Genomic DNA, 23,111 nt, shown 5'->3' with positions numbered 1-23,111 from the left:
GGTTCCCGATGTCTTCAGCAAGCCGGAGCGGGGACCAGGTGAAGTATATGCTCCAGCCAGCTGCCCGCAGCCCCTTTAACACCTCCCGCAGCCCAGGCCGCCCGATCGCCCCCCCCGCATCACCGATCGCACGCCCCCCCAATCGCCCCCCCGCAGCACCGATCGCTCGCACGCCCGCAGGCTCGCAGGGGGGCGATCGGTGCTGCCGGGGGGCGATCGAGCGGCCGGGGCTGCAGGGGGGCAATTGGGGGGGCGTGCGAGCGATCGGTGCTGCGGGGGGGCGATTGGGGGGGCGTGCGAGCGATCGGTGCTGCCGGGGGGCGATCGAGCGGGCGGGGCTGCAGGGGGGCGATTTGGGGGGGCGTGCGAGTGATCGGTGCTGCGGGGGGGCGTGCGATCGGTACTGCGGGGGGGGCGGGGCGATCGGGCGGCCTGGGCTGCGGGAGGTGTTAAAGGGGCTGCGGCCGGCTGGCTGGAGCATATACTTCATCTGGTCCCCGCTCCGGCTTGCTGAAGACATCGGGTACCACCGGAGCCGGGATCAGGTGAAGTATCAGCTCCGGCGGGGTTAATGGGGTGGGCTGCAGACAAACTCGCAGCAGAGATGTACATCCCTGCTGCGTGTTTGTCTGCCATTAAAAGTATAGGGCCGGGATCTGCAGCGAGTCTCGCTGCAAATACGCAGCAAGGGGACTCGCTGCAGACCTGCCAAGTGGGTTTGTAGCCTAAAACATTTCCCAAATATGATGATGAGAAAAATAAAAAATAAATATATAGTATATTAAGAAAAACTAAACTTGCTTAAGATTTTTTCATCTGTAGTGGCTACTTGTGCATAGATGAATATGCAAGTAGGAGGGGCACTACCCGCCGGCACCAGTGCACCAAACGGGATAATTTACAGGTTGATTTTGGATCTAACTACACAAAAACAGTGCTACAGAGGGAAATAAAAAGACCGGTGCTGCTGCTACAGGTTCATATTAGCAGGTTCATGTGTATGAACCTGTTTTTAGTTTCTCTTTTGCTGGAATCATACATGGCAGTTTTTGTGCCAAAGCCAGAAGCAGATTCAAATGGGATGGAAAATATAAAGGAAAGACTTGTACTTCTCTTTAGTGATGGATCCATTATTATTATTTTATTTTTTTACTGTGAATCCCCACAGTTATGCAATGTGCTTGCTGACAGCTCATTTATAACAGGTGAAACATTTGAACAAAAGTGTTTCAAATGTGTTTTTTTCTTTATAATCTTTATTTTCACACCATTTTTATTAGTTAACACAATAAAAATAAAATCATATATTAACATCCATACCCCCACACAGAAAAACAATGTATACAAACATAAAACAAGGAAAGAGCATGAGCAGGGGGGGAGGATAGAAGAAACAGACTCTCCAATCTAGTAGGTGGAGCTGTCAAGTCTACTTCTACTAACTGCTTTAACAAAAGATAACAATTGCCTATAAGATAACCAAGATGCGGATACCTCAGCATGCAAAGTTTTAAAAACCTCCCAGGTTGGGAAGGGAGACCCCCTCAACACATGATAGAATCTAGGCTCCTCATTTTGCGACCAACACATGAACCTCCTATCATTTAACCCTGGCGGAAAAGCTGGATTTTGGAATACAGGCGTGAGTGGGCCATTTTTCTTCACCAACAAGTACTTCTTTCTGATCCTATCCCAAACTGAGAAAAATTCCATTAAAGGAGGGAAGTCTAAACCACATATTCTATCCTTCCATCTACAAATGTGTTTTTTTTTTACCTGTTGAAACTACACTGCCAATAACTGCCAAAAAACAATGTAATTTACAGTAAGGCTAGGTTCACACTATGTAAAAACAACGGCTGTATTTCATAACAACGTTGTTATAAAATATGGTCGTTGTTTTTACTTAGTGTGAACCTAGCCTGAGGCCTAGTTCACACACTTTATTTTCTTTATTAAACAGCGTCCGTTGTTTAATCACAGCGGCCGATCGCATTAACTACTATGGAATCATGGCCGTAGTGTGTACACAATGTATACACTCCGACCGGAATTCCATGCCACCGCACAGAAAACTGCCATGTGCAGACAATGTAAAGTGCGACTCTGGCCATACTTTACATTGCTGTGGCTGACTGGAGTGCAGGCACACCCGAATTAAAAAGAAGTGATGTTCACCCGGCCGGTATAAACATCACAGAAAGTGGCCGCTGTTTTACAGCATGTGAACATGGCCTAAAAATGTAAAATCTTTGCAGAACAAACACAATGTGGTTTTGTACTTGACCGTTAAATTGTAATAAAAGAAAAAAATGCACTGTGTTAACCCAGGAATATTAATAATAGTAAAAATGTTATTTATGTAGCGCCAACATGTTCTCATGCCTTTTGTTTAATACTATGCATAAACCAGTAGGGGGAAAATGTATGAAGACCAGCATACCCGCCGTACGCCAGTCTTAAATTAGGTGTAGATTTTTGCTATGATTTTTCTGACATGATTTCAGGCGTAAATGATGATAAGTCAGACGCGGTAGAAGGCCACTCCTCCTCCCCACCTTGCCGTGCCCCCCCCCTCTGCCCACCCATCAGGCGAGCATAGGATATGGCAGGCATACTCCAGAGAGAAGGGGCAAATCTACAGCAGCCTTCATGAATTTCCCACAGGTGTTGCAGATTCCGCCTGTTTTGTCTTGCTGAGACCTAAAACGATGTAGACAGATGGTTGTTTTTACGCCTGGTGGGTTATTAGTTTATGTTTTTTATAATCATTTTGTGCTGGCTTTCTTACCACACACAGCCTTGGTTAGTTATTCAGTTTCATTTATTTGTCTTGAAGATGTAATTATTTGCACTCCAACATATTATTCCAATTCAGTGTACCATGGTTTTGGACAAGTTGTTTCTTACAATGTACAAGGTATTAGATAAACTAAGTTTTGACTCCACAATTAAATGCTCAGCGGGTTTCACCTCTGATGTCTATTTTAGTATTTGGTTATTCTCATCATGCATATTTATAACCACTTTCTGGGCCTGTTTCAACTTCCTTAATTAAAACCATGAATATTTCCCATCCTTTAATGGCCTCCAAAAGGCAACAGTTAATGAGAATAATTGTTTTTTATGCATTCCACTTCTGGAGCTTTGATGTTCACCAAGTTGCCTCCTCGTCACTGCCCAGAAGGTTGTCATTTCCATCATTTTTATGTTACTTCAAGAAGAAAGCTTTTTGGGATTAGCAATAAATGTCCCTTGCATTTTACATACGTTTTTATCTCTTGATAAAGCTAACTGGCACCATTGCTGGGGATTCTATGTTTTAGAATACTGAGTAATCTCTTAGAGGAAAAGTCTGGCGAAAATTTTTAGTAAAGTATTGTATTGTGCCCCAAAAGTTATACAAATAACCAATATACACTTATTACTGGAAATGCTTATAAAGTGCTTTTTCTGCACTTAATACTACATCAAGGCTTTACTTCCTGGATAACATGGTGATGTCACGACCCGACTCCCAGAGCTGTGCGGGCTGTGGCTGTTGGAGAGGATGATGGCAGAGGGATGCTCAGTGTCCCTCCAGTGCTCTGTGTCCCTCAGTGTCCCCCTGCCATCATCCTCTCCAGCAGCCACAGCCCGCACAGCTCTGGAAGTCGGGTCGTGACATCACCATGTTATCCAGGAAGTGACATCACCATGTTATCCAGGAAGTGAAGCCTTGATGCAGTAGTAAGTGCAGGGAAAAAAGAACTTCATGTGCATTTTCAGTAATAAGTGTATATTGGGGATTTCTAGAACTATTGGGGGCACTACAATACTTTAATAAACTTTTTCACCAGACTTAACCAGTTTAACATTCAGCATCAATGAGTAATTGAAGTATTGTTACAAAAAGTAGGGGTCAGCCTGCTATGTCGCCTTCTCCTATTGCCAAGTCCTGGTACTCCGCTCCATCACTTACCCTGTAGGCTGCAGGCTATATTGAACTTGTGGTCTACAGGAAAGCAGGAGCAGCGCAGGTTCTCTGTGCCCTTTACGACGCATGCACTATGACATAACTTGTAGTACATGTGTGTCGCTACTGTCAACTCCTGTGGAGGAGCGGGCTTTGCTGTGAGGGAGTGTAAAAGAAATTAGTATGTAATGTTTAATTTTTATAGCTGAAGGGGGGCATCTACTTACAGGGGACAAATACCTTCTGGGGCAACCAGCTACCTACAAGGGGTCACCTATCTACCTATGAGGGGGTGGCACCTGGGTACCTTCAGGAGGCATATACCTACTGGAAGCACTATTTACCTAGAGTGGGACACCTTGAGGAGGTGGCATCTGGCTACCTACAGGGCAGAAAATACCTACTGGGGTTAACAGCTCCATAAAGGGGGACACCTTTTTTTTTCTTTTTTTTTTAATCAGGTAGTTTTTTATTAACACGTTCATTGCGGTACAGTCACGCAGTCAAGACATAGCTGGTACATATTTTAAGCCGACACAGTAGTTCAAGTATGGACAGCATTAAAGTGTTTAACATACAATACCACGTGTACTTTATACATGTAAGGAGCAGTAAGCAATATCTGCAATGAATCCACCATTTTCTACATTTTCCTCCTAACCAAACAAACAAAACTTAAACAAGTAGAGACCCCCCCCCCCCACGTGCACGAGAATATCGTATCAGGTATATCATATTTTACAAATTGCATGACACCCTGTGTCGGTATTGCTGTTTACCAAATATTGAAAGAATAAGTACAGTAAAAGAACACAAAAAAAAGGGGGGACACCTTCCTAAGTATACGAGGAAGGCACATGGCCACTTTTAAGGGGGGGCTCCTACATACACTGGGAAGACCAAATACCTATTGGGGGGCATCTATCTAACTATAGGTGAGAGACACCTAGCAACCTACGGGTGGGCAACTACCTATAGGGGAGCATGTACCTACTGGGGACACCGACTACATAATGGGGGGGCCTTATCTACCTACAGAGGAGTGGCACCAGGCTACCTACGGGTGGACAAATACTTAAGGGGGGCATGTACCTACTGGGGCCACAACCTAACCTACTGGGGCACACCTATTTACCTGTGGGGTTGGACACCTGGCTACCTACAGGGGCAACTACCTAGTGGGGAGGCTTCAGTTTGCTGGAAGCACATATCTACCTACAGGCACCTATGGCAACCCACTGGGGACCCATTAGAGGGGCATTTAAGCATTTGGGGCAGAATGGATGAAAACAGAGCAAAAAGAGAAATGCATGAACACTCAGACCCTGACCCTCTCTGTGACATTTTAAAAGTTTTTTCTAGTGACAGGTGCTCTGTAAAGATTGCCTGCTATTTTCCCTAGCATGTCTATTTTAGTAAATCCTTTCCATGAGATTCCACAGTTTTGAAGCATCTTTTGCCTGAATGCTACATTACGTCATTCTGTTTTGTCTAAGCCTATAGGAGCACCTGGCTACCTACAGGGGACAACTACCTACTGGGGAGGAGGGGGGGGGGGATATGCTAGTTTGCACATTCTTGTCCCCTCCAATGGTTGTTCTTTACCTATCATTTCCTAATATTCTACACTACTCGGATGACTTTTTATAGACATTTACATGCCTGAATAGAGGGATGGATGTTTTCTGATGAATGTACTAATGCAAAAGGTTTGTGGCTGAGCTACCCCCAAAAATAAGAGCCATCAATTATTGTACATCTTGGCCGGATAATACATAAAGACAAAAAACTAAACTCAAAAAAATATGAGGTAGATATAGGAGAGCTAAGACGCCAGACACATGCTTCAAGCAGAGTGACAGCTGTTTTGGGCAATCAAGTCCTGCATCAGGTCTGATTGCCTGAAACAGCTGTCACTCTGCTTGAAGCATGTGTCTGGCATCTTAGCCTGTTGTCCTATGGATTTTATTGTCCGATGGAATAAAGATTGCATGTTTTCTATATGTTGGTGAGTGCTCTCCTATTTCTTCTCCATAGTTCATTGGATGGAATTGGACATTGCACCACTAGGAAACATTCACCAGACTCTGTTCATGCTGTGGTGCTAGCTATATATACTAGGAAGTGTCGACCACTATTACTTGCTTCCTTAAACACAAAAAATATACCTTGCACATTGCACTCAGCCAGCAGTCAGACCCTTTCATGACACAGCCCAAAATGGCTCAAATGACCGCACCAGTTTTAATTTTTGCATTTTCGTTTTTCCCTCCTTGTCTTATAAGGGTACGTTCACACTGCGAAAAACAGACGGAAATTCCGAGCAGAATCCTCGCCACGGATTCTGCTCTAATTTTTCCGCCTGTTTTCCACAGTGTGAACGGGCCCTAAGAGCTATAGTGCTTTTATTTCTCCATCTCCATTTCTCCAAGGCCATGTAAGGGCTTGCTTTTTTTTCAGGAAAAAGCGTACCTTGTAGTGGCGCCTTAAAATCTCTCATAAAATGTATGACTGAACACCCCAAAAATTATTTATGGGGTGAAATTGAAAAAAAACCTGTGATTTTGCAACTTTTGGGGGGTTCCCGTGTCAATGCAATGCACTTCATGATAAAATTGACAGTATATTTTTATTGTATATGTCATTCTGAACACCACAATAGCCATGTTTTAAATCATGATTTAAAATTACTCTATTGTGACTCTTATAATGGTTTTATTTTTTCACCTACAGAGCTGTATGGGACATCATTTCTTGCGCCATAATCTCTAGTTTTTATTAGTATCATATTTGTGTATAGCAGATGTCTTTTTATCTCTTTTTACTTTTTATAATTTTTTTTATTTATAATGTAACAAAAAAAATCATCAATCCTGGCTCCCCCCCCCCCCCCTTTTAGTTTACACCATTCACTGTATGGGAATAATATTGATAGATTTTAATAGCTCAGAAAATTACGCAGACTATGATAGGTAATATGTTTATTTAATTATTTTCTAATTTTTTATTTGTATAATGGGAAAAGGGATTGCATTTAACTTTTGTTAGGGGAGGGGATTTGGCATATTTAAAATTTTTGTTTTTACGACATAGATGTTCTGGTCACAGGTGCCCATGCCGTATCTGTATGGCATTGGTCATCTAGGGGTTAAATGGCCGATCCCCCACCATGGGAGTCCTGCCACATGAGCGGTGAATCTTCTGACATGAAAACAGCCCTGATTTAAAGCTACTAGAATATTTCTTCCAGCCTGGACTAATTTTCTTGATTTTTTTTTTTTCTGCAAAGAATCTGTCACTAGGTTTATGCCGCCTTCCATGGTAGCTTGGTATACAGGCAGAGATTTAGACAGCTAGGGCTAGGTTTACACTGCACTTTTGCAATCCGTTTTTTTCACCCTTTTTTTGCAAAAAACGGATGAAAAAAACGGATGCATTTGTGTGCCTCCGTTTTGATCCGTTTTTCCATTGACTTCCATTGTAAAAAAACGGTTCAAAAAGGATAATTTTTTTTTTTACGGAAAAAAAAACATAGCTGGCACTACTTTTGTATCCGTTTTGATCCTTTTTTTTTGACAATGGAAGTCAATGGAGAAACGGATCAAAACGGATGCACACAAATGCATCCGTTTTTTGCAAAAATTGGATGACAAAAACGGATTGCAAAAACGCAGTGTGAACCTAGCCTTAGAGACAGCTCTAAAAGTAAGAGACCATATGTGTGGCATCAGTTTTTGCAGATTTGTAAATGACAAAGATTAACGATTTTACGTCTGTTGTTTGATTGCCGGGTGTTATTACATGGACAGATAATTGCTAATTTTTGATCGTTATAGCGAATTTTTAAACGATAATCGCGCCATGTAATAGGGCCTTTAGAGATATGATGACCAGATCTGGTGCTAATCTTTATGTACACACACACGGCAGCTTATCCTGAGTTGTCTATGTATAAAAAATTTTTCACAAATTTGTACAATGTCTTTGAAATATAGGGGGAGATTTATCAAACATGGTGTAAAGTGGAACTGGCTCAGTTGCCCCTAGCAACCAATCAGCTTTCACCTTTCATTCCTCACAGACCCTCTGGAAAATGAAAGGTGGAATCTGATTGGTTGCTAGGGGCAACTGAGCCAGTTTCACTTTACACCATGTTTGATAAATCTCCCCCATAATCTTGTCTTTGCAATTATATTATAGTTGTTTATGAAGTCCCATAAGTCTGTAGAGGTTTTTTATTTCTGCAGTTATATTACCCCGGAAGATACCAACATGGACTCTGTTGGTGAAGGCCTTTGAGTTAAATTGCATGCGTTAATCTTTGTTTCTCCTGTTGATTCATATATCCGTTTCCGTCACTTGTCTAATGTCCTTCAGCTTTTTGCACTCCACAGCTCCATATGGATTCCAGATGCAATACGATTGAACAGCACATGTACATGAATGGCTTTGCTGCTTGGCCTGAAACGTACTCATGCTTTTCCTCTCTGATTGATATTGTTCCTGATATAATTATCTTTAATACGCCATAAATAAATGAAAACAATCCTTGTATTTTGTTTGTAACATTGTTAATTGTAGGGTTGCACGGGAGTACATATAGATAGATAGCGTGTAGAGGAATTCTATGTGCAAAGCATATGGGTAGACCAGATCAAGAGATCAAGAGATTGTCGGACTTCAAGGATGCAGATTTATTGTGCTAAGCTCAACTTCAACAATGATTGTATGTGATATATATGTGATATATATATATATATATATATATATATAAAATATATATAATATATATATATATATATATATATCTTATATAATAAAAATGAAAGTCTGTCTGTCTGTCCCAAATAGACTTCCAAACGCCTGAACCGTTTGACCCCAAATTTGGCCCACAGATACATTGGGTGCCCGGGAAGGTTATTGCAAAGGTCCCGTCCCCGCCAGATGTACAGGAGAGGAGGGGGAGGGGGAAGAGCGGCGCCCCATAGAGATGAATGGGAAAATCTCCACACTGCACACACAGGTGACATAATTAGCTGCAGCTGCCCAGCAGTTGGCAGTTGGGGGCCTTAGCAACCAATAGGATTACTACTTTCACAGGGAGCTGGAATCTGATTGGTTGCTAGGGCCAGCTGCCTCACAACAGATCCACAGAAATAACTGGTAGACCCCCTACTCCATCTATACAGTACATGTATACAGGACCCCCTACTCCATCTATACAGGTATACAGGGCAGTATTACCAGCTGCTGCTGCCCTAAGCACTAAACCTGAAGACGCCCGATCCTCACTCACCAATCAGCAACAAGTAATAGCTCCAGACGTCACATTTAACACCGCCGCACCAGACCTGACCAATACTGCCATACTGTGACTGGATAACACTGCCACACCAGACCTGACCAATATCACCTTACTGTGACTGGATAACACTGCCATACCAGACCTGACCAATACCGCCATACTGTGACTGGATAACACTGCCACACCAGACCTGACCAATACCGCCATACTGTGACTGGATAACACTGCCAGACCTGACCAATACCGCCTTACTGTAACTGGATAACACCACCACACCAGACCTGACAAATACCGCTATACTGTGACTGGATAACACCACCACACCAGACCTGACCAATACCACCATACTGTGACTGGATAACACCGCTATACCAGACCTGACCAATACCGCCATACTGTGACTAGATAACAGCGCTATACCAGACCTGACCAATACCGCCATACTGCGACTGGATAACACCACTATACCAGACCTGACCAATACCGACACACTGTGACTGAATAACACTGCCATACCAGATCTGACCAATACCGCCATACTGTGACTGGATAACACCGCTATACCAGACCTGACCAATACTGCCATACCCCCCCTCGAAAAGACACCAGATTTTATGAACGGGAGGGTACTGCCCCTCTGCAAGGTGCTACCCTAGGCACCAGACCATGGGTGCCTAATGGTATATATGACCCTGCAGGTATACAGGACACTACAGGTATACAGGACCCCAAAACTATACACTACAGGTGTACAAGACCTCCACTAACTATATACTGCAGGTATACAGGACCCCAAACTTTACACTACAGGTATACAGGACGCACACTATATACTACAAGTATACAGGAACTCCACCAACTATATACTACAGGTATATAGGACCCCAAACTATACACTACCGGTATACAGGACCCCAAAACTATACACTACAGGTATACAGGACCTCCACCAACTCTATACTACAGGTATACAGCACCTTCACCAACTCTATACTACAGGTATACAGGACCCCAAACTTTACACTACAGGTATACCGGACCTCTACCAACTATATACTACAGGTATACAGGACCCCAAACTATACACTACTAGTTTACAGAAACCCCAAACTATACACTACAGGTATACAGAACCTTCACCAACTCTATAATACAGGTATACAGGACCCCCAAACTTTAAACTACAGCTATACTGGACCTCCACCAACTATATACTACAGGTATACAGGACCCCAAACTATACACTACAGGTTTACAGAAACCCCAAACTATACACTACAGGTATACAGGACCTTCACCAACTCTATAATACAGGTATACAGCACCCCCCACCAACTCTATACTACAGGTATACAGGACCCCAAACTATACACTACAGGTATACAGGACCCCAAAACTATACACTACAGGTATACAGGAACTCCACCAACTATATACTACAGATATACAGGACCCCCAAACTTTACACTACAGGTATACAGGACCTCCACCAACTACATACTACAGGTATACAGGACCCTCAAACTATACACTACAGGTATACAGGACCCCCGAACTATATACTACAGGTATACAAGACCTCCACCAACTATACACTACAGGTATACAGGAGCCTCAAACTATAAACTACAGGTATACAAAACCTCCACCAACTATACTTTACAGGTATACAGCACCAACTATTTACTACAGGTATACAGGACCCACGAACTATACAGTACAGGTATACAGGACCTTCACCAACTATACACTGCAGGTATACAGGACTTCCCAAACTATACAGTACAGGTATACAGCCCCCCCAACTATACACTACTGGTATACAGGACCTCCCTCAACTATACACTACAGGTATACAGGACTCCCCCAACTATACACTATAGGTATACAGCCCCCCCACTCCCTAACTATGCACTACAGATATGCGGGACCCCTAAAAACTATACACTGTAGGTATACAGAACCCCTCCAACTATGCACTACAGGTATACACTAATTCCACTGATGAAACAATACCTTTAGATTGGCCTCCTGGGCACCTTAGAACAAATCTAATTAACACACTGACACTTTATACCCGGGCAGCGCCGGGTTCATTTTATTTATATATATATATATATATATATATATATATATATATATATATAAATATAATTTACTGTAAAGGATTATTATCTATATGTATCTTATGTATCTTATATATCTGATATATCTGATTTATATCATATATCAGTGATACTCTGTTTCCATGAAAATACAGTAAAACAGTGACTTATGTAAATTTTTGCTCCCAAAGATGTGCTGTGTCTTACTTTCAGGGGATGTCTTATCTTTCCATGAAGAAGGATACTCAAGAATACTCACCTGGGTCCTCAGTATGTGCTTGCTTGATGACACCCAGCAGCGGGACCTTGGGCGTGGGAAAGGACATGGGGGCAATGCTTTATTTTCGGGGATGCCTTATTTTCAGGGGATGCCTTCTTTTAAGCTATCCTGTAAATCCTCCAATATGCCTTATTTCTGGAGGATGTCTTATTTTCAGGGAAACTAAGGTACTCACTGTCTGGGAAGTATTTCATACATGTACAGCACTTTTCCTTAAAGTGGATGTACAATCAGGTACATTACTGCTTTGTTTTTTTACCTTAATCTATCTGCGCCGCTGCGGGGATGCCGTTGTCATGCTTATGCCAGTATTTTCCTTTCTATAGCTACCTGTCTTTCATTGTGAATTTTTGCTGCTTTTATTACATTTTTACAGGTTTTGTTGACTTCTTTGTAATGTTTAAATGCTACAGCTGACCCCTCTGATTTATATTTTTTCGAATGCCCCTTTTTTCTCATTTATAGCCCTTCTAACCTCGGTTGTAAGCCATGTGGGATTGGATTTTAACCGTTTATATTTGTTACCCATAGGAATATATTTGTTAGTATCATTATTATGTGGATTTGAAGATTTCCCATTTATTAGCTGTATCAGTATGTGACAGCAGCCGCTCCCAGTCTATGCCCTGAAGTTCAGCCCTTAACCCAGGAAAATTGGCCCTTTTAAAATTAAGAGTTTTTGCCCTCCCAACATGTTTTTCTTTTCTACACTTTAAGCTAAAAGTCACTATATTGTGGTCACTATTACCCAGGTGTTCATGGACAGTGACATCCCCAACCAGCTCAGCGTTGTTAGAAATAACCAGATCCAACAAGGCATCACTTCTAGTTGGCTCCTCCACAAACTGGCCCAGAAAATTATCCTGCAGGAGGTTAAGAAATTCCCTCCCCTTTGTGGTTTTAGCTGAACCGTGACCCCAATCTATATCTGGGTAGTTGAGGTCCCCCATTATCACTACTGTTCCCTCCCGGGCAGCCCGCTCTATTTGTCTATTCAACTGGCCATCTACCTCCTCAGTAATATTGGGGGGTCTATAGATTACACCAAGAATAATTTTTTCACTCTTTACCTCCTTCTGTAGTTCTACCCATAATGCTTCCACATCATCACAGTCATCGCCCACTATTGCATCTTTTACACTCACTTTAATATCATTTCTGACATACAGACATACTCCTCCTCCCCTTCTGCCCACCCGGTCCCTTCTGAACAACGCAAATCCCTGAATATTGACAGCCCAGTCATGTGAGGAGTCCAGCCATGTCTCAGTCACACCAACCACATCAATAGACTCCTCCAGAACCAAGGCCTCTAGCTCCCCCATCTTGCTGGCTAGACTTCTGGCATTAGTAACCATACATTTTATATTACCATTGAGTTTAACCGCTACATTATAAGAAATAGGATTAATTACAGTGCTGTGGCTACAATCATCCCCACTGTTCATCCGCAACATATGGCTCTCCCTATCCACTGGTCTTATCCTCCCCCCACAGGACCCTTCTCCTCCCACCTCAATGTTCTGTCCCCTTCAGGGTTATTCCTGTCACGTCACTCACATACTGGACACATGCCAGATACGTGCCACTCACACATAGGACAAATGCCACACATGAACCACCAGCAAATAGGACACATGCTAGAGATATGCCACTGCATATGCACCCCTTACATATATGACAAATACCTCACATGCCCCACTCACATACAGAACACATACCACACATGCCCCACTCACATACAGAACACATACCACACATGCCCCACTCATATACAGAACACATAACACACATGCCCCACTCAGATACAGGACACATACCACACATGCCCCACTCACATACATGACACATACCACACATGCCCCACTCAGATACAGGACACATACCACACATGCCCCACTCAGATACAGGACACATACCACACATGCCCCACTCAGATACAGGACACATACTACACATGCCCCACTCAGATACAGGACACATACTACACATGCCCCACTCACATACATGACACATACCACACATGCCCCACTCAGATACAGGACACATACTACACATGCCCCACTCACATACATGACACATACCACACATGCCCCACTCAGATACAGGACACATACCACACATGCCCCACTCAGATACAGGACACATACTACACATGCCCCACTCACATACAGGACACATACCACACATGCCCCGCTCACATACAGAACACATACCACACATGCTCCGCTCACATACAGGACACATACCACACATGCCCCACTCACATACAGGACACATACCACACATGCCCCACTCACATACAGGACACATACCACACATGCCCCACTCACATACAGGACACATACCACACATGCCCCGCTCACATACAGGACACATACCACACATGCCCCACTCACATACAGGACACATACCACACATGCCCCACTCACATACAGGACACATACCACACATGCCCCACTCACATACATGACACATACCACACATGCCCCACTCACATACATGACACATACCACACATGCCCCACTCACATACAGGACACATACCACACATGCCCCACTCACATACAGGACACATACTACACATGCCCCACTCACATACATGACACATACCACACATGCCCCACTCACATACAGGACACATACCACACATGCCCCACTCACATACATGACACATACTGCACTTTTTTATTATTACAGTAAATGACACACAGATAAGACCCCCATGGTTTAATATGATTGTCACATTTATTTAACTTATTATTCATTAAAATTTGTACACTTCTCTTTCCAGCATGTAATAATTAACAAGCCATATTTACATTATTTAAATGATATTTTTCCAATTTAAAGCTTAATAAAAAAAAGGAAAATATACACATTAAACAATCTATATACCAGTACAGTTCCCTGATCGTAGTCATTTATTTCCTGACTTGCTATATATATATATTTATGTCAAATATGCACAAAACGCATTGATTGTCACTGGGAAAAATTACTCAATATTGTAACAAAATCTTTTGATATTTTTTTTATGTCATGTCCATTATGATTTTATTCTTCTGTATTGTATAAGTCTAAGCAGTGAGGAAGGCTGACAGATGTTAGGCCTCATCTACACCTCAGTTTTTATTCCAGGACCTTAGGAGAAACAATGCATATGGCAAAAATTATGCATCCGTCTTCTATATACCGTAGTAGGAGAGTAGAATGGAGCCTGTCTAAGGCATTGACTTCTATTTGTCTGAAAACTGACATGATGGAATCCGGGCCGAAGTGTACACTATGGGAGGCATTTATTAAGTCCGGCGTTTTTTACGCCGGACATAAAAATGCCCCCGCAGCTCCGGCGCTACGGAGATTTATGTAGAGGCGGACTGCCTCTACATAAATCCCGTGCGCGCCGTTGCGCACCGCCGAAAACCTACGCCAGCTGAGGACTGGAGTAGGTTTTCGGCGTACATTTTGGCGGAACGGATGATAAATCGCGCGGACTCTGAGTCCGCGCCCTCCGTTCCGCCCACTCTCCGCCCCTTTTCCGCCCCCTTTCCGCCCCCTGGCGTACTCGGCGGAAAGTGGCGATTTGCGAATATTTTATTCGCAAATCCGCCATTTTTGCTTAAAAAAAGACGCAAATCGGCACTTTCCGCCGAAAATCATCCATTCACCGGATGATACATGTGGCCCTATGTGTATACGCTCTGTCCGAGATTCCATTCATTCCAATACAACGTATGTTTAGCACAAATCACGGCCGTTGTTGCAAATTGCTATTTTTGCTAAACATACGTTGTGTGAACATGGTCTAAATCTGTATTGAAGATAATAAGGGACATACTAAGGGAAGTTAAGGGTTTGGTCTGCAGCATATTCAGGTCATGGAACGGGTCATGGAATAGCCGATGTTAGCGAAGATCATCCCCACGGTACTGCAGTACCAGCCGGATAATCTTCACTGCCGCTGAATACAGATGCGGGCACATCAGTGTGCGCCTTAATCTGAATTCCCCGCTGCACACAATGGAGCGTGCGGCCGGAGACGTACACTCCGTTGTGTGCACTGACAGGTTTTCTGCGGCCGTTGTTCAATTTCAGTTTTTTGCAGCACCGCTAAGGATCCTGGCCGGAGTGTATACCATGTGTATACAGTGTGGCGGGGATTCCCTCAGCTGTAGCAGTACGTCAGTTCCATAGTAATCACGGCCGTTGTTGCAAATCGGCAACAACGGCCGAGATTACAATAGAACTTACTTGGTGTGAACATAGCCTCATACTGGAAGGACTACTTCACTGCACTTGGTGTCTTCAAAACCAACAATTTATGCACTACACTACGGGCCGTATTACACAGGGCATTTTGTTGAATAGCAAGCAACAATTGAACGACCGAAGAGAAATCGTTGATCGTTTAATAAAATCTGGACCTATTTTCATTATTGATCGTTTGAAAATCGTTCGGTGTAATAACACGTTGTTCAGTCGATCCCTGGTCTATCAGCCAGGAAAGGACGAGCGCAAGAACGACCATAAGTAACGATCATCGTCCTGTGTAATAATGTGAATGTTTTAAGATCATTTGTCATAGCGGTCATTTGAAACCGTTTATCGTTAATCGCCGAAAAATTGCCCCATGTAATACCATTAGAGATAAGCGAACCGGGTTCAGGGTTCAGGGTTCATCCGAACCCGAACGTTCGGCATTTGATTAGCTGGGGCTGCTGAACTTGGATAAAGCTCTAAGGTTGTCTGGAAAACATGGATACAGCCAATGACTATATCCATGTTTTCCACATAGCCTTAGGGCTTTATCCAACTTCAGCAGCCACCGCTAATCAAATGCCGAACGTTCGGGTTCGGATGGACTCGAGCATGCTCCAGGTTTGCTCATCTCTAAATACCATCCTACGTAATACAACACTGAAATAACCTGCTTAAAGGGGTTGTCCGGCGATAAAAAATTATTCACAGAATAACACACATTACAAAGTTATACAACTTTGTAATGTATGTTATGTCTGTGAATGGCCCCCTTCCCCGTGTCCCACCACCCCCACCCGTGTACCCGGACGTGTGGTGCGCTATACATTACCTGTCACGTGCCGACCACGGTCTCCGATCCTCAGCAGTGACGTCTTCTTCGGGAGGCCGGCGGATCTTCCCGAGTGCCGGCCGCCCTCTGCAGCGTCATCCGACGCTCAGCCGCGATTGGCTGAGCATAACTGTGCTCAGCCAATCGCGGCTGAGCGGCTGATGACGCGGCCAAGATCCGCCGGCCGCCCGAAGAAGACGTCACTGCTGAGGATCGGAGACCGTGGACGACACGAGATGCGGTGAGTATAATGCACCACACTTCCGGGTCTAGCGTGGGTGGGGGGAAACACGGGGAAGGGGGCCATTCACAGACATAACATACATTACAAAGTTGTATAACTTTGTAATGTGTGTTATTCTGTGAATAATTTTTTATCGCCGGACAACCCCTTTAAATAGGACAGCAAAAACCTAGTGACAAAAACCTAGTCTCTTTAAAATGCTGAACCCTGCAGACAGCTTAGAGAGAACAGCGCTGAAGACATCTTGAAACACTTTGAGACTAGTAAAGAAATTGCCCGCCTGAAATCTTTCCACTGTTTTGATAACGTTGCTTCCTTATTGTCCATTTAATAGCATCAAGATGGCGATATGCCGTATACTGACTGTAACACACTGCAGAGGTTGAGATCGACAGTACAATAAATAATGCTAGGAATTGTCTCATAAACACAAGCGGTTATATACTTTGTCTATAACATACTGTATCCGACACACAAGAAAAAAATACATTAGTCAAGCACTTGTAGGTGTGAACACATTTTACTGCTCTTAATAAATGATCACTAATATCTGTCATTTCAATGTGTTTATAGATGGTGTTTCTTTAGGAATAGTGCACACTCAGCCAAAATTCAAGCTGATTTTGAGGCAAATTCCACCTCCAAATCAAAGTGAATTCTACCTGGCCTAGGTCTCCAATTGAATTCAATGCGATTTTCATTAAGGCTATGTTCACACTATGTAAAAACAACAGCTGTATTCCATAACAACGGCCGTAGTTGTGCCAGCAGTGACCGTTATTTTTGAAACTATGGATGTTACTTACACAATGACATATGGCCGTTGTTTTTACATCGTTTGAACATAGCCTAAATCTGTTCACGCACAGTCATTTCTGCATGGAGATTACCGACACTGATTTGAATTCCACCTGAGGTTATGTTCCCACACAGTATTGTTGCTCAGTATTTTGGACAGTATTTTGCAACCAAAACCAGGAGTGGATTGAAAACGCAGAAGGGCTCTGTTCACACACACTGTTGAAATTGAGTGGATGGCGCCACTTAACGACAAATAACTGCCATTGTGTTACAATAACGGCTATCATTTGCCATTAAAGGATGGCCATCCACTCAATTTCAACATTGTGTGAACATAGCCTTTCTGTGTTTTCAATCCACTCCTGGTTTGGTTGCAAAATACTGAAACAAAAATACTGTATGTGAACAAAGCCTTAGGAGGAATTCAAATTTGTGTCTGTAATCCCCGTGCTGAAATTACTTTGCGTGAACAGATTTAGGCTATGTATTTTAAGGGTAAAAAATATAATGATCATCATTAACATCCATCATTTTCACCTAAAAAGATGTTGTGGGAACATATCCAAAGAACTGAAATGTCAATTTAGAAATCACACAGCTCTAAGGTTATGTCCAAACTACGGCAGAGAACTCCCCAAGGATTCCGCCACTTGTCCGTTGCGCTCCTTCTTCCCTGTTTGCCCGTCCTATAGACTCCATTCTATGGTCAGGCAGATTTCGCTGTCCGCCCGAAGAATAAACCCGTTAATTTTTCTGGGGGACGGCGGAATCTGCCTAACCATAGAATGGAGTCTATAGGACCGGCAAAGAGTGAAGCGGGAGCGCATGGGACAATCGGAGGAATCCGCAGGGAAGTCTTCGCGTGATTTCCGTAGTGTGGACATCCCCAAAAAACTGAGAATTTTAGCGTGGACATACCCTTAGTGCACACCAGAAGGCGTCAAACAAATATTATTCAACTCAGTAAAACCTTTGATTTATGGTGTCATAACACAGCACACACTTCTGTAGGAACCCACTTTATGTCACTTATTTCGTACAAATATGTTTTTTTCTGGGTTAGTCACATGGTTGGTTACTTTAATAAAAGACAAGTTTTATATACAGTGTCAATTCAGTACAGGTTCCGTAGAAATGTAACTGAGACCTATTATATAGCATACCCCATTGAATGCTGGATCACTGATTTATTCTCCACATGAAGATACATGGAACACACATGCGGCTGCCTCTGTACAGCCTTTAGAGGCAAGAATTAGCCTTTCCAATAGTTACAAAATCTTCTTTACCATTGTGGGTTAACAAGAGATATGTTTGTTTTCTCAGCACCAAATAAATAAAATGTTTGTGAATATATAATGCAATCTATGAAACAATGTTAAAAAAAATTCTTTAAAAATAGTAATACCTATATACAAACGCATAAATAAAAACTTTTCCATCTCTTCAAAATAATGCATCTTCAAAGCAGGCAAAATAGTGCAAAGCAATTATTATTATATTTAAGAAAATATTTTAATATTTCATCTTTGAAATCAAGCGAAACAATATATTAATATTGACACATTACCTGTGCCGAACACATCCCGATATGAAAGTGTTACCTATACTCAGAGTCAGGGTCGCAACTACAGTGTATTGACAGTAAAAATTGGGACATATGAGGGTTACACCACGACTACAGTCCTTGCTAATCCGAAATGATAAGATAAATATAGAAACAATATAATGGACGTGTTGGAATGAAAAGCCGCTTGCTCTGCTGAGATAAAATGCTGGGTTGATTCAGGGCAACAAAAATAAACAATTTATAAAAGAAAAATATAAAACATAAGGGGGGGGGCTCCTTTGGCATAAATAATGACAAAAACTACACAAATTTGACATCCTTTAAAAGCTTGATTCTGCCTGACAGTCTTAGGAAAAAGATGATGCAAAGCTAGACACACTTGCTACATTACCCCAAAGTTCCTAAAAGGGAAAAACTAAAGCTCAATTGATTTGATTTAATTGTCTATATTAAAGGGGTTATTGAAAAAGATGTCCGCTTTCTTCCATAAACAGTACCACTCTTGTCTCAAGTTTGGGTGGGGTTCTACGACTCGGTTCCATTGAAGTGAATAGAGCTTAAAGCAAATGTACCATCAGGTAGATCGCTTTAAGATTATCACATCAATAGACCGGCACCAGCGCAGGGATGCCGATGCCACAGTCATTTTCTTGAACCGCGACCCAGTTCCCATGCACAGGGCTGGTGTATTCAAAGGCACCGGACCAGCCTGAAGCATTAGAGGCGGTCCGGACAGCCCCCAGTGTGACCTTCTGCCCTCCCCTCTGTGATACGGCTCCATTAGAATCAATGGAGCCGCATCACAGAGGGGAGGGGTTTCGTCACACTGGGTGGGGGAAGGCCCCCTCCAGTGCTTCGGCCCAGGCCGGTGCCTTTAAATACACTAGCCCTGTGCACGGGAACTGGGTCATGGTTCAAGAAAAGGACTATGGCATTGGCATCGCTGCATCGCCGCCGGTCTTTTGATGTAAAAATCTTAAAGCGATCTACCTGATGGTACATTGGCTTTAACTGCAAAATAACAATTTGGAAACAAGAGTGGCCCTGTTTCTGGAATAAAGCGGCCATGTTTTTTTAAGTCTGGACAACCCCATTCAATGTGTAAATCATTTATCACTCATTAGAGTATAATTTTTCAAAAACTAATAAACATAGTCATTTATATCAGCTGTGATATATAGATGCCCACCCAATCAATTTACCGTTAATTTACCGTTAATTAACTTTACAATGTGATGCTTCTGTTATAAGCCATTTTATGATCAGGGTGTGAGAGTCTCTGCACATAGCATAACACTATGCAATAAGAGCAAGTATTATGTGTAACTAAAGCTTTTGCTCACCCACATCGTATCATCATCTTTCAAGGCTAAAAAAAAAATAATCAAAAAGACGTCTTTAATCCAATAAATATAATATATATTCCTTACCGATAGTTGAGGCAGACACACCCCGGTAGCCAAAAAAAAATAAAAAAAATAAAATGTACATTGGAAAGCTTAAAGATTTCTCCCTAAGTAAGAAAATAGACATGTCTTAAATTACTACATCTTAAATACAATTAAAAAAAACAAAAAATATTTGACCCCTCTAATTTGGTCTGTATTTGTAAACTCCCACTAAAACCCCTACAGTACCCGATTCTTCTTGGTTCTGCTTTTCTTCATTTTCAATTGCTATAGTCTTATCACACTCTATAACTCTATATGTTCCTCTGTTCATGGAATATTCTTGAATACACAGGAGCCCAAAAAGGTTCTCCTTGTATTCCACAACTCTCTTTAAATCCTCCATCCTCATAAGTAATGTGGTCTTCATGTTGAAATGATAATGCTCAAACAGTAAGAATATTTGTACCTTCTATGGTTAAGATCTGCATTTGCAGATGTATCTAGTAGGTATTCTAGCCTGTAATACATATGTGTATTATGCTACAATAAGTACCGTCAAATTATTATAACTATGCCTTTTCTATATATCGACCAGTCTTTTCTGGAGATGTAACATTAGTTTAGCATCAGTCTAGTTACTTTGAAAGCATGCTTAGTATGGCCTCCAAACAGACTCATCCATTCTTCCACTACTTGTTAGGCTTGTGGGAGAATTGCTATGACTTCCATCTGCATCCACTCCATCATTCTGGTTGGTCAAGTTGTGGTTCATCAAGTTGTTCCCAGCCGCCACACTAGTGCAAGAAGATAGCATTCTTGAAGGAGAACGTTCACCTGCAACCATAGAGAATTGATATGATCCAGAAGATGTGCCGTAGTATAAATGGTATGGAGATGCGTTGGTTTGGAATGGTCCACTTTGATTTTGTGATGATCCGGGATATGGAGGTGGAAGGTAAGTGGGATGGAAACGTGTGGTGGTAGGCATACCGGTGACACTAATTCCTCCAATTCCAGTTGATGAGGGAGATGCGGTATAGGAAAAGGCAGAGGACATGGCGGCAGGGTAGTGCACACGAGTATCGGAAAATCTGGACTCCGTGAGAGATGTTAAATTGGGGAAGGAGCGGTCGAATTGTCGAGGGTCTGAGAATGGACTAAGATCGGTTGCTAAAGTGAAAAAGAAAAGAAAAAAACAGTAAATTGTCTCGATAAAATACTAATACGTTTATTAAAGTAAGAGACTCCCGAAGGTTTAAAAGTACAAAGAAACCTTGAATTACAAGCATAATTCGTTTCGGGAACGTGCTTGTAATCCAAATCACTTTTATAGCAAAGCAAATTTTCCCGTAAGAAATAATTGAAACGCATACAATTCATTCTAAAACCCCAAAATAAGGTAGGTAAGGTGTTCTGTATCAATAAAGAACACTGTATGAGTAAAGAAGGGGTTAATCAGTTAACTCTCCCTCCACACACACACAACTGCCCAGGTGGTTGCAAACCTGCTGGTGCTGGTACAAGCTGGTACTAGTGCAGGCTGCCTGGAGCAGCTATCAGTGAAGAGGTCAGAAGGAAGCAGCAGGGACACGGACGGGCTCTGGAGGAGAGCCGGACGGGGTCCAATCATCAGCAGAGTTAATCAGGTAACAGAAGGTTAGAATTAGAGGGCTTTCTACCCAGTACAGTATCAGGATGGGGCACTAGGGGGCTTGTATAATGAAATATTGCTTGCTTAGAGAGTTACACAATTTTTTTACATAGTCATCTTGTCTTGCAAAACCCTCTCAAACCAAGTTACTTGTAATCCAAGGTTTGACTGTAAATAATGATATGTACATCTGAACAGTTGCTATAATATAAACAATACATATAGAAAATCCTTGGTCTTTAAAAAGTTTAGCCCAAGATAAAAATAATAATCCCCGTAACCACAGGATAGGGGATAACTAGCTGGTCAGTGGGGGTCCAACCCATGGGACCCCAAGTGGTCACAGGTGTCCCCCGAGGGAATGGAGTGGCAGGGCACATACTCTGCTGCTGGTCTTCCAAATCTATTCATGCTGAGCTGTTTGGAAGGTCTGTGGATATAGTAAATGGAGTGGTAGCACACCATGTGCCCTGCCACTCAAGCTACATGTTTCTAACTAGAGATGAGCGAAATTACAGTATTAGCGAAGCGCTTTGTTAAGCTCAGCCCTCTGCCTTTAAACTAGGTGCCACTCCGCTCCAGGTGTTGGGAAAAGCTGGATCCAGTCCTGGGAAACTGTAAATTCGCTCATCCCTAATCAGGTTGTTTTGTGAATTTTTCCACTTATTTATATTTTTTGATGTCACTTCTTTGGTTAAGTTCTGCCTGCAAGAAGTGT

General features: G+C 42.5%; 1 protein-coding gene across 1 annotated transcript in view; it reads right to left on the bottom strand.

Moving 5' to 3' along the window:
• Positions 1 to 20,633: 20,633 nt before the first annotated feature.
• The window catches only part of RUNX3 (RUNX family transcription factor 3), a 107,203-nt gene continuing 104,725 nt past the window's right edge, over positions 20,634 to 23,111 (bottom strand). Inside the window, exon 7 of the mRNA XM_069972509.1 lies at positions 20,634 to 21,912. Within this exon, the coding sequence (XP_069828610.1) occupies positions 21,395 to 21,912 (518 nt within the window). The 3' untranslated portion in view covers positions 20,634 to 21,394. The remainder of the gene's footprint in view (positions 21,913 to 23,111) is intronic.

This window comes from Dendropsophus ebraccatus, chromosome 5 (assembly GCF_027789765.1).
Source record: "Dendropsophus ebraccatus isolate aDenEbr1 chromosome 5, aDenEbr1.pat, whole genome shotgun sequence".
Classification (NCBI taxonomy): domain Eukaryota; kingdom Metazoa; phylum Chordata; class Amphibia; order Anura; family Hylidae; genus Dendropsophus; species Dendropsophus ebraccatus.
Note: the sequence above shows the minus strand (reverse complement) of the source record. Positions and strands in the feature narration are given on the sequence as shown.